The sequence below is a fragment of the Simochromis diagramma genome, unplaced genomic scaffold (genome assembly GCF_900408965.1).
Source record: "Simochromis diagramma unplaced genomic scaffold, fSimDia1.1 OVJJ01000159.1, whole genome shotgun sequence".
Classification (NCBI taxonomy): domain Eukaryota; kingdom Metazoa; phylum Chordata; class Actinopteri; order Cichliformes; family Cichlidae; genus Simochromis; species Simochromis diagramma.
Window position 1 is genome coordinate 4,002,725 of NW_024387197.1, and position 12,537 is coordinate 4,015,261.

Genomic DNA, 12,537 nt, shown 5'->3' on the forward strand with positions numbered 1-12,537 from the left:
TAAAATATGAATTGGTTTATTTTAAACTATGATACAGCTTCAAGAGAGTCATTTAAAAAAATTGGACAACTAAAGATTTGGTTGAATAGCTGCATACAAACGGCGATATTTGGATATAAGGTCAGTTAATAACTGTCATTAACTATAACAGCCTTACTGACTATAACAAAAACATGTAAATCGGTGATGTCCAGCAAAAACATGACCAGCTGTGAACTGAGCGGTGGAAGGATGTGATGTTTCATAATTGAAAATAATAAAAAAAAAATCTGGCAGTTGATTTGGGTGCTTTTAATGATCTGTTATCAGTAAAGTCATCTAGATGTTAATGCTGTGGTACAGCCATTATTTCTGCAGAAAACAAAACAGCTTTTGTTCCTATCCTGTGGCCCCTGCTTTTGATTCAATGTCAACAGTTTGAGTTGTGTAGGACCAACCTTCAGTTTGGCCAGGACCAATGTTCCCTCTAAGCTGTGCATGTGCGCAATTGCGCACTGCTGGCACGGTCTCTGCGCACAGAAAATCTGCGTTGCGCACAAAAAAAAAAAAAAAAATCTAACCTGAATTGAAATTAAAATTAATACTTTAACAATTCTGTTTTGCGGTGTTAGTCAGTAAGTGACTGGCTGCTCCCGTATGGGATTAGAACGATGCCACCTTATCCCATAGTCCAGCCAATAATGCGATTCACATTCGTATCAACGCAGCTAATCAACGTGGTTGACAGGCTATGACAGCGTCCGTTTGTGTCGACACTGGTGTTTTAGCTAGCAAAGCGGCGTGGCTGATGTGGAGTGAAGCAAAGTTAATGACAACGTGTACAACCATTGGAGATGTGAGCAGGACAGACGGAACAATTGATGGAAAAAGTGTGGACTTTATACCAGTTTTGATTTTGTGTTGATAGGCCACGTAAAACCAGAGTTATGATAAAAATATCTGCAATGTTTGGTTTTCTTCCTGAATACTATCGTTGTTTATATTTACTGCGGGAAGAAACGGTAAAAACAGCGTTTTATAAGGAAAACGCTCGAAAGCCTGTGAGCAAAAACAAAACCAAAAAACCCCACCCTTTCATATTCGTCCATGTCGACCAATCAAAAAATGATATGGCAACGTGGCATCTAGTTGTTAAGAAACGGGGGGAAGTTTTAGGAGTGACGGTGGTGTTTTGAGATGTGAGAGATTTGAGACGTTTAGCGCAAATCTTGTGAAGTGAGTGTGTATTGTAGTCAATAGTTTTGTTGTGTGTGTCAGAACAATGAGGCGACTGCTGAATGTTACAGGTGTTACAGGAGTGATACATCTCCTGTTGTCAGGACTGCAGGTATCAGGCTGTTGTTCTCCTTTATCTCATAGTGGACAGAAATTATTTTTTGGAGTGGCACAAATAATTTGTGTGGCATCAGATTTAATGCAGAACAGCTGATTGTTCTGTAAATAGTTTGAAATGTTTGTTTAAAAGCGCATTGGCTGCATTAAAAAAAACAACAACTTTGCAGCTACCAGACCTCAGACTCATAATACAAGTCAGAGCTTATATATATATATATATATATATATATATATATATATATAAAGCTCAAAAGTTCAAGTTATTTTTACTTCCAATAGTGTTAACATACTGCACAGGTCAATGACTAGATTTTTATACATTTTCATTGTAAGTGAGCTAAAGCAGTTAATTAAAAGTAGACTAACAGAAATGTAAATGCTGTAATTTGATTATTTTAATAAACCATGTAACTTGGATGGATTAGATGGTGGCGTGACCACAGTGCACACGTCTGATGTCGCTCACAGTGGTGCAAGGGATCGCTCAGGGAGTTTGTGTGTTCGCTCAGACACATGAAAAATTAGAGGGAACATTGGCCAGGACACATCCATGTAGACCAGCGTTCCCCAACCGTAACGGTTCGTGAGTCCTTTGGTACCGGGGCGTGACAGTTGAGGCTCGGGTGTCAAATTTATGGTTTACAGGATTTTTATCGGTTTTTAGCATCCTCATTTTTATCGTTAACTCAGTTTCCCTGGGTCTTTTCCTGTGTGTTATGAATAAATATTCTATTTTTTTGTACCAGTACTGGTTTTATTTTGTTGTATTTATCCACGACACCTTTAAGGCCGGACATAAACCGTCCATGGTGCAAAAAAGGTTGGGAATCGCTGATGTACACAGTGCAGAAAGAATTTGGCCACATGCCCTGAATGTGGTCTGAGAGGTGTGGTCTCATTGAATATTGGATGCACTGCTTAGGTTTGTCCATTCTGACTGTATCACATGGGTGCAAAAGACTGGCTAAATGACATGTGGAAGCACCTCATAATGATCTCAAGACATAATTCAAAAATATACCAGACTGCTTTCTATTCAATTGAACAACAAGGTTTCCTTTCACATAGCCTTTGAAATTGTGCCAACTCGGTCAAAATCCTGTATGCCGCAATTTCTGGCAGTTTATTATAGACTATTTAATGACAGAGTACCTGCTCAGTTTTACAGTCCAAGACACACGCCATATGAGCAGAGCCTTAGACAAGTTTATCAACTTAAAAAAAAAAGTTTCTTTAGAAAGATCCTAGAGTTTTTTTTACAGTGTGGTTATAATACAACAAAAAAAAAACCATTTATTTTGGGAAATAGCACTATTACAGGGCCACTTAGTTTCAGCATTTTGAAATGCTCTGGTAGTTATCGGCTATTACGTCAGCACAAATAACGCTACCGGTGCTTTGGCCATTAGCAAACCCACGAAAACAGAAGTGGTTCGCAAGTAACAGAAAAATATTGGTTAAACTATTTTGAGCAAAGGCGTGTGGATCTTCAAATGTCACATCATGTAACGTACCAATGGGATCAGTTATTCACAAATTAAGAGCAGTGTAATAAGTTTACTGTGTGGAAGTGGGCTCTAAATTGCCAGAACAAGGTGAACTGGTCCATAAATGGAACTGACTGAAATTCATGAAAGAAAATTATTCAATGAAATAATCCACAGTCATCACGGGGAAAGAAAATAACTAAATAATGCAGAAGAAAGCGCTTCAAACACAGATGGGAGCTGCTTGTCTTGAGAAAGTCTAAATGCTGAGAAAAACATCCCTAGAAAATATCCAGGGAAGAAAGACAGACAGCAGCAAAGAAATAAAAGAGAAGCAGTTAAAGCAAAGAAAGGAGGGGGTGAGAGAGTGACGGGCAGATGGTGACAGAGGGGCTGGACTATTCCCTCGTCCCTGTTCAGTTATTTTTCTGACTTGGCTTCTTCCATCTACATTGCACACTGGGGGATGACAACAGGTGATCTTATCATTACTGTAAGACTCATAACCCTCACTCAAACAGCCTGCGGCTGAGCCAGGGTCTGTCAGTCTGTGTGGGTATGTGTGCGCATCCAATAATTGCTCATTACAGCAGTAAATCAGATAGCAATCCCCAAACCGCTGCAGGCTGCTCACTACACCTTCATTGCATTGCTGTAATTGTATTGATCGCAATATGGACCAATTATTGAGGGAACAAAGCAAACCCAGATTGAGCCTTTGAGGGTTTAGCATCTCTCTGTGTGCAAGTGTTTGCGTGTCAGGTCAAGTCAAGGGTATTTATAGAGCGCTTTAAAGAAACAGGTTTACCCCAGAGTGCTTTGCAGAAAAACAAGATCCACAAATTAAAACGAGGATGGTAAAAAAACACAAGACTGAATGAGTGCATCATGAACTCTGAGGAACAGGACCAAAGCCTGGGCAAGGATGTGTGCGAGTGCCTGTCTACTCCCACAAATTCACAGTGGATATGTTTGTGCTGATAGAAGTGAAATATTGGAGGCAATAGCTGCACACATTATCATCTTAATATCTGGCAGCTTACTTACAGCATTGCTGTGTGCAAATTTCAAAATAAGACTAGTTGAATAACCTTGCAAAACAACTGTAAATCATGATTACAAAATATTTAGAGCTTTAATTTTATAAACACCATTTTTGAAATTTGCCAAGATGGCTCTTATTTATGACTGTACCAGTCTGAAGATATTTTATTGTATTTTTTATAGCTAGCTAGCTTAACTAAAATAACTGCTAGCTAAACACACATATCACCAGACTTTCAGCCAACATTAAAGCTAACTTTGTCATAAAACCATTTTTATGACAAAGTTACCATTAATACACTTTTTGTTAACCACCTTCTCTGTACAATGTGGAGTGCAATGCTGTAGCATCAATATACTTTGGTAAGGATAGCTATGCTACCTGATAAGCTAGCATTAGCAAAGCCAGCAAGAGTCTTACAACTTTATAATCTATCATACTTTTATCTGTACAGCATTATGTTCAAGTTCCTGTTTGAATTAGGATCATGCTTTTTAAAATGTCCTTGTACTTATCTTGTATGCTTATGTTTTAGTATAAATTCGGTCTTTGGCTCTACATAGCCAATGGGATCAGTAATTCACAAATTAAGAGCAGTGTAATAAGTTTACTGTGTGGAAGTGGGCTCTAAATTGCCAGAACAAGGTGAACTGGTCCATAAATGGAACTGACTGATGCTAATACAATGGTGTGCTGTTTCCTGCTCTTTCAAAAAAAAAAAAAAAAAGCTTAAAAAATACATGTGGGCCAATACTAAGGCAATGCAGTTTCTTTATTGAAATGTTGACACACTGGAAGCACACAGCTCTTAATATATTTTATTATATTCTTGGCCCTTCGAGGATTATTACATTTTGAGAATGTATTCATTTGCGTGGTGATTTTTACAATCTAAGCTTCAATGTGGCCTGCAGTGTTAAGAAAAAATACAGGCCAGAATGACAAAAGACCCAACAACTAGTATTACTCAGTCGACTTTGTTATTGTACTATAAAGTCCTTTGATTGCCTGCCAGAGTATGTCCAGAGTATGTGCTCTCAAATGTCCTTGAGTCCAAAAGGAAAAAAAGAATAGAATAAGGTCATTCTGTTAGTTAACAGACTTCAAAAAAGTGTGGCACAGGCAGAGATTATGTTTAATGTTTTCTTCCCTGTTCATCCAAGTTGAACCTTCATAATTTTTAAAGACTTTCTATAATAATTCTATCACACATGATATCATAATTGAATTTGGTCTGTTTAAATTAAGTATTTGAAATGTGTGTTTATCTCTGCGGCACTCTGTACCAAGTCGTGCGGAGGATGTTTTTTGTTCCTGAACTGTCCATCATGAAGCAGTGTGATATTAAATCTTATGTGTTATCATTTAATTTGTTGCATTTCTACAAAAGAGTTTGAGAATGCGTGGGTGTTTGCAGTGGCAGTCGGGTGGTAATTATTTTTCTTGAAATCCTTCCTTGTCCTTATTGAACTGTAATGTGTTTGTATCTCTTTCACTGTCAGAAAAAAAGCTTTTAAAGTGCGTTCATGTGCTTATGTGTGCTTTACCTGTGGCCTTAGCTGTCTGCTAATGTCATTGGGGTCCAAGGCGAACAAAGCCTCCCGTGCTCCGACGTACAAGACCCTCTCGTGGTCAGACAGAGTCAGCATGCTGTAGTTGAACACTCCCGGCACGCTAAACCTGGCCATGCTGTCCAACACATCTGGATCAGGGGACACAGAGACATCGGTGCATTACATCACATGATAACGCATAGCTGCATTTCTTTTGGCTGATCTGTTGACAGATGAATAACACCTGAGAGGAACATTTCACACTCTCCTTCGTGAAATTTGTTGACGTCTCAGCTCATTCGCACCTCCAAGCCTCACCCACTCCACCGCCTATAGATTAGCGTCATCCACCACGATTCATCTCTCCCACATCCTTTTGCTAAGATTTTGTGTTGTGCCAGCACACAGCCATTAAATGCTACCCAACAGAGTGCTGCCTGTGCCATGAGAGGTTTTTTTGGTGTCACTAAACAAAAAATTGATACAAACTTTTCGGTTTATATTCATTAAAATGGTCTGAGAATGAACTGCACGTCGACTGGTCTGGGCTCTGTTTTTGTGGCATCATAAAAATGTTTCCCCCCCCCCAAGATTTAGTTTAACTGACAAAGATTTTAATTAAAACAACACAGCTGAAGGTAGGAAGGAGGTCATGGCACGTCAGGTCTTGAAGAGTTTGCTGAGACTACCCACAATATCTAGCTCGAAGATCTCCTGTAAATTATTCCTGCACGATGGAGCACTGCACAGAAAGCTTCCCAAGCTCTGTATTTACTTTGAGAACCTGGAGCAGAAGCCGTGTCTTCGGGGAAAGGCTGATAAGTTCCAGATCTACATGTCAGCAGCGAGATAAGGCCGGCGTCTATTTAGAAAAGCTGTGCAAATAAACAAGAGGCAATGATGCTCTCTCAGACCAGCCCTTGTTTTGATGAAGAGTGCATGGGTGTGTACCATTACACCCAAACATTATGAATCTAATAGCACAGTTTTCCAAAATCTAGAGCTTTTAAAGAGGGAGCATATCAATGAATGCAGATGATTGATCTAGGGCTGATATAAAGACTGAAAGAGTGCACAATTTGCAGAATCGCAACTAACCTTCAACGGCTTCAATCAGCCGGCGCTTTAATGCGAGTTTTAAAAGTGCGTTTGCTATGAGCCAGAAGCCGAGATGTTTGTATTCATACACTTGTTCAATAAAAATTCCATTAGGAGAGGTAGTTTTCAAATTGAGAAAATCGACTAATCTTGTTTTGGAAAACAACTTAAATTGTGTTTAGCCTCAATTTAACACAGCTTTTAGGCCAGAGATTGTTAAAGCACTTATAAACTCAGCATTGCAGTATTACAAAAAGAAGAAGAAAAAAAAATCCTCATTCTTTGAAAAGGAGCAGAGTAATCCAGGCTATACAGAGCAGCAGTACACAACAATACAGGGATTTAAAGTTGGACCTGTTGGCATTATTATTTCAAATGGAAAATGCAAATGAAAGCGCGATTGGAATCTTGCACTCCCACACGTAGATCGCATTTTAATGCAAGGCTTTACGAGCCCATATAATGCTTTGTTTATACAGCTTTTTGCACGTGTAAAAGGTCTGCAAACTCCTCAAAGCAGTCTGCTTTTTATATACTTGCCAAAGCCATACGTCTAACTTTGCACAGCACAACAAAAGTTTTGCTGTCAGCTGCTAGAGGGTACATTCACTCCTAGAACTTGAGGAAGTGAAGACGCAGTGGCTTATTTATTTTTGATGGCAGAACCTTACATTATTATAACATTGCTTGAACAGAGCTATATCTCTACATTATGATGCTGAGGGACAATTAAGAAACTTTTCACATCGACTTTTGTGCTACAGTGCACTCCATGCCGAGCTGGCAGTGTTGGTAGTGTACCCCAACCATCCACATGTGTGAAAAGGCGACTTGGAGAGCGCAATCTAACAGACTAATGAAATATTGCTGTAAAGAAAGAGATTCGGATATGCATCTAATATTTGCACAGCTCATCTCTCCAGAAAGCCTAATGACATTTTTGAATAATCTTTCTGACAAACGGCGCTCTGCTTTTACCGTTACCTTGGAAATAGGAGAAATAAATGGTCTGACACAAGAAGTTTGGTAAACAGTACTGTTACTAAGTTGCTTTTGCAGGACTCTGCCCTTGTTCTGAACTCAGTTCTGGTCTAAACACAAAGGGCTTTTGTAAATTGAGTGCTGCACCTATAATCAAAGAAATAGAGTACAACCTGTCAGTTAGAGGAAACTGTACGAACGCATAATATGGGAATTCTAGTTATGGTCCTTGTAGCACACTCTGTGAAGTGGCTCCATAGTGTAGTGGTTTACGCATTTGCCTGGTGTGATCTGGGGAGGAGACGTAAAAGCTTTTGGGGTTGTGTCAAACATGTGGAGGCACCTGCTGTGGTGCCCCTTGTAAATAAAAGAGCAGCTGAAAGTAACACTACATGGTTATATAATCAATCTAATGCAGCAGTCCCCAACCCCCGGGCCACAGACCGATACCGGTCCGTGAGTCGTTTGGTACCGGGCCGCGAGAGTTGAGGCTCGGGTGTGAAATTTAAGGTTTTCAGGGTTTTTATCGTTGGCTCGGTTTCCCTGGGTCTTTTACCGTGTTGTAGTTGTGTGTCTTATTTTGAAATAAAAATTAACGCGTTACCATAGCGACCAGAGAGCATTAAGGGGCAGAAAGGAGGACGTTACGCTCAATGTTGTTGGCGCATTTCACGAGGACGCTGCTAATAAAGTTACACACAGTGAATTTGTGTTTACTATTATATTTACAAAGTACCACAGTTTTTGTCTTGGTCGTATCATTTTATTTTGTTGTATTTATCTGCAACACCATAAAGGCCTGTCTGTGAAAATATCGTCTGACATTAAACTGGTCCGTCCTGCAAAAAAGGTTGGAGACCGCTGGTCTAATGTGCTTATATGTTCTTCATACTTAGTTCATGGACTGTATGTGAAAAAAGTGACTGAGCCACGTCATTGTGGACTACTGCCTTGAAGCCTCGCATTGAACATTTTGCTCGTGGTTCTTTGAAAATAAAAGACGTAGGTGAGTGCTTGGACTTGTCATTAACCCTCTCAGGTCTACGTCATCGCCGTGATCCTAACCGTTAAGTGCGTCCAAGTCATCAGAGGTTTACCACCTTTTATTCTGCATTAAATCTGTATTGAAGACACAAAACTAGCGACTGAAAACATAACTAATCAGGAAATAACGTCTCAAGTCAGACTCTTTTTCTTCTATTCTTCTGTACAAGTCACCCCCTGCTGGCTATTAGAATCCCTTCTACAACACAAGGCTGGTTTTCTTTCTCAGCTGTTCCTGCAACTACTGCTGTAATTTGATTAAAATGACAAAATATTACTTAGCTCTTGTCAACTCAAGCTATCATCCTTTGACATGAAATAGCTGAACTGATTTGATTCATTCCAGGATTGTTTAATTTGTTGTGGATTACTTGCAATTTGGGGTTGTTTGTCTTTTTTTGCTGCTCACAGGCTGACACAAACAATCACAGAAAGATTATGACAAAAATCACAAAATGTTCTCTCCGAGCTCCCATCTGCGGAGAAATAGCTACAGTCGACTTTTTTTCCATAAAAATTTAAAAAAAAGGCACAGCTACTGTTTTGCTGTTCGCTCTCAGACGCACACACACACATGCCTACATACACGCACCCACATACACACACACATGCGCGCGCACACCATTCAAATCCCCCGACAAGCATACAGACAAACTAGTGGTGCAGAGCAGAAGGGAAAGCTGAGACAGAGACGAGAGGAAAGAGAAAAAGGATGGTGTTTAGTTTTCATTATCCACACTCGTGTTGCTTGTAGTGTCACCTTGTTCTCCTGCTCCTCCCCTCTCTCGCTTTATCCAGGCTGATAGAATGTGTGCAAAATGCGAGGCGACGACAGCCAGCGCCCGCACGTAATGTGATCTCATATACTGAATAAGGATATTTCTTTTTTTTGTTTTCTATGCCACCAGTATTTTCACATTTTCGCCTTTTTTCCCCCGCTTCAACTGAAAATAGCAGCTGAAATCCAGGGAGGGAGCATCAGGAACCGGTGTGTGATTTATGGTGTGACTAACTGCTCATGTGATGCTGTGGCCTACTTGGGACTAAATAGACTTATATACAAGGAGAAGCCTGTTCTGGTTGAAGGAGCACGCCATGTGTGAGCGGGTTTGTGTGTGCGAGATGAGAAAGCCAGGTTCGAAAAGAAAAAGAAAAAAAAGGAGACATTTTGTAAGCTTGAGAGTGTAAACTATTTAATCCTTACAATGCCCTTGCTTTTAAGGTTCAAAGCCTTTTTTCTATTCTCTATGACCACTTGATACCAAAAACACAATAATGCTGGCACTACAGATAAGCAGAACAAGGACAAGGGAACATCCCTAACAACCGTTTAACCCCGCCCCCGGCCCAAGATTGCTTTGTTATCTAAGACAATTTCCAAAAAATGCATTGTTACAGCCAACTGGTGACACATTGTCCTGCTTTGCACAGACTTTGATCTCTTCTCCTTCATCTCAAACATATTGGGGCAGTGTTCCACATCTTGGTTGGCTCTGATTCTGTGAGTTTCACAAGAAATGTGTTGCTCTAAAAGGAGATGTGCTGACCTGTGAATGCATCCCTGCTGAAACCCAGTGATGATTGAAGACAGGAGAGCAGCTGAAGTAATGGTTTAACAGCTGCCGTGACAGTAATAAGGAATACATACACACAACTGCACACTTTGCTCAACATGTCACTGTTGTTGTTGGGATATAGTCATCCTGCAGCTACATCCTAGACAGGAAAGTTGTGAAATCTGGCACAGTGATTGAAAATAGTCTCATTACACCTCAACTATTCTAGATTTATTAACTATCTAACTAGCATTTATGTAAGGAACCATGTGTCTGGGGTTTTTGTTTTGGTTAAAGCTAATTCAATGAACTCCAGCACATCAGTTTCTACCATTACCATCACCAGATTATATGAACTAGAAAGTGACGGCCTGGTAACTACTGGGCGCTACTCCCTGACTGCTTGCAATTAGCTGCTGGTAGTTGCTGTAAAATCAATTGCTAAGGCCCCATTCACACGTGACCTAGAGGGCAGTCAGTGATCTCCGGGTAACCGCCTATCACTAGGTGAACCTGGCTGCCAAAGGAGCTGCACCAAGAACTTCCTTGTGATTGCTTTGGTTGCATTGATTGATGCGGTTTGCATGGAAGACTTAGATTTGTCTGCATGTCCCTGCTTACTGAACAGCAAATCCATTGCTTGAAAACCCATTTTGGTAATGCACAAAAAAGTATGATTTGATCATTGAGGGTCTCTGGGGCAAAAATGCACTCTAATAACTGGTGCACACACCTGCAACAGATTTCTAAAAGACAAAATAGATTATTGTCCATTGATCATAGTTAAAGTACTTTGAGTGTGAGCTTCAGACCCTTGAATTAAGTTATGTATGTCTTTATTTGCTGTAGGGGCAAAACAGATGCAAAAAAAAATAGCAAATATACCAGGTTTTTAAACCTCCAAGGTCTAACAAACCAATTTTAAAGCAGCATTTGGACCATCTTAGACCACTGAAAGCCTTTAATTTGGACAAGTTCAGCTTAAAGAAATCCCAAGTCGTAACATGTTTTGAAGGGTACAGAGAGATGGAAGGGAGGAGTGAAGATATAACCAAAGGAAGGAAGGGGGATAAGTAGTGAAGTCAGCTTATTATCTGAAGAGCAGTGGCGTATAAACATTGGGGGGTATGTGCGGATGAACGGGCTAGATGAGAGTGAGAGGAGAGAGGGAGAGAGGGAGAGAGCGGAGGAGGCTTCCTCGGGGGAGAGCTGAACACATCTGCTGTGTTCCACACGGCTGGGCAAAAAAACTCCAGAGCTGACATGTGTACTGAGGTACACATACACACACACATTTGTGTGGAGGTACTTGGCAACACAAATCAGTGCGCGCGTACACATGCACCCACAGTGAATAAACACAGTAAAAGACATTGCACTTGCACACACACACACACACACACATGCGTTCAAAGTCCCAAACAGCTCTCCAGGGTACCTGCTCAGTGACTTCAACATCCCTCCACCAACAGATGGAAAGTTTTGTTTGAAGTGATCAGCGGCTCTGTCATTAAGAGGCGATGTGGGCACGTGCGCTTTCCACCTTACACTGCACTGTGGCACCCTGAGGCTACCTGTGGGGTGTGTGTGTGGCTGGAGGTCGCAACCTCGAAGAGAGAGGGTTTGTTGACAACAAACACAAGACTTGTCCACAGGTGGTATGGTTCATCTCTGTGTGTGTCAATGGGACGGGTAAAAAAACTCCATCTACACGATCAGAAAAATCCTGAAGGAAGTATTTTGTACACACGGCATACAGAACGGCGTCTTTCTTCTCTGAAAAGAACTCACTGTTTTTTAGACTGAATGTTATTTAAAGCCTGACACTTAGACTATTTTCAGATTTTTCCATCATTTTAAGGACCTGGTGATTGTGTGTATGTCTGAGGGCGGTTTGGGTTAAATTACAAGGCCTTTGATGCCTGGATAAAACAATCACAGAGAGCAGAAGAGAAGTGAAAATAAAAGAGTGCAAATAAGAAATGAGGAGCAAACATGAGGGGAGGTGTAATGAGTTTAACAGGCAGGGGAGCAATACAAACAAAAGAACAAACAGAAAGCCAGAGAGCCTGAACAGTGCTGCTAGAAACTGAACTTCGAAAGATCTTGAACCTTGAAATCAATTCAGTTGATGAAAAATCATCTGAAAACAAAATCGGCAAAACAGTGATTTGATGACTTTAGATGTCAAACAAAGGTTTTGCAGTTTTTAGACTAGTGCCTGATCGAACGAGGAAATTTAAGACCGATATTTGGTGATTTAAAACCTGATATATCAGCGGATATTTTTCGTCTTTCAGACACAGAAAACATAAACAGAGTTCTCAAACATTTATGTGCAGTTATTTTTGAGACCTTACTAATATCATATAACAATGCAGTTAAAAGTTATGTCATGGATCACTTGACCTTACTGGGATCAGCTGATTGTTGTGTTT

General features: G+C 40.4%; 1 protein-coding gene across 1 annotated transcript in view; it reads right to left on the reverse strand.

The window, feature by feature from the left end:
* Positions 1-12,537, reverse strand: part of sema4c (sema domain, immunoglobulin domain (Ig), transmembrane domain (TM) and short cytoplasmic domain, (semaphorin) 4C) — a 105,220-nt gene that overhangs the window by 29,778 nt on the left and 62,905 nt on the right. Inside the window, exon 4 of the mRNA XM_040049969.1 lies at positions 5,415-5,569. Coding sequence (XP_039905903.1) covers positions 5,415-5,569 — 155 coding nt within the window. The remainder of the gene's footprint in view (positions 1-5,414; positions 5,570-12,537) is intronic.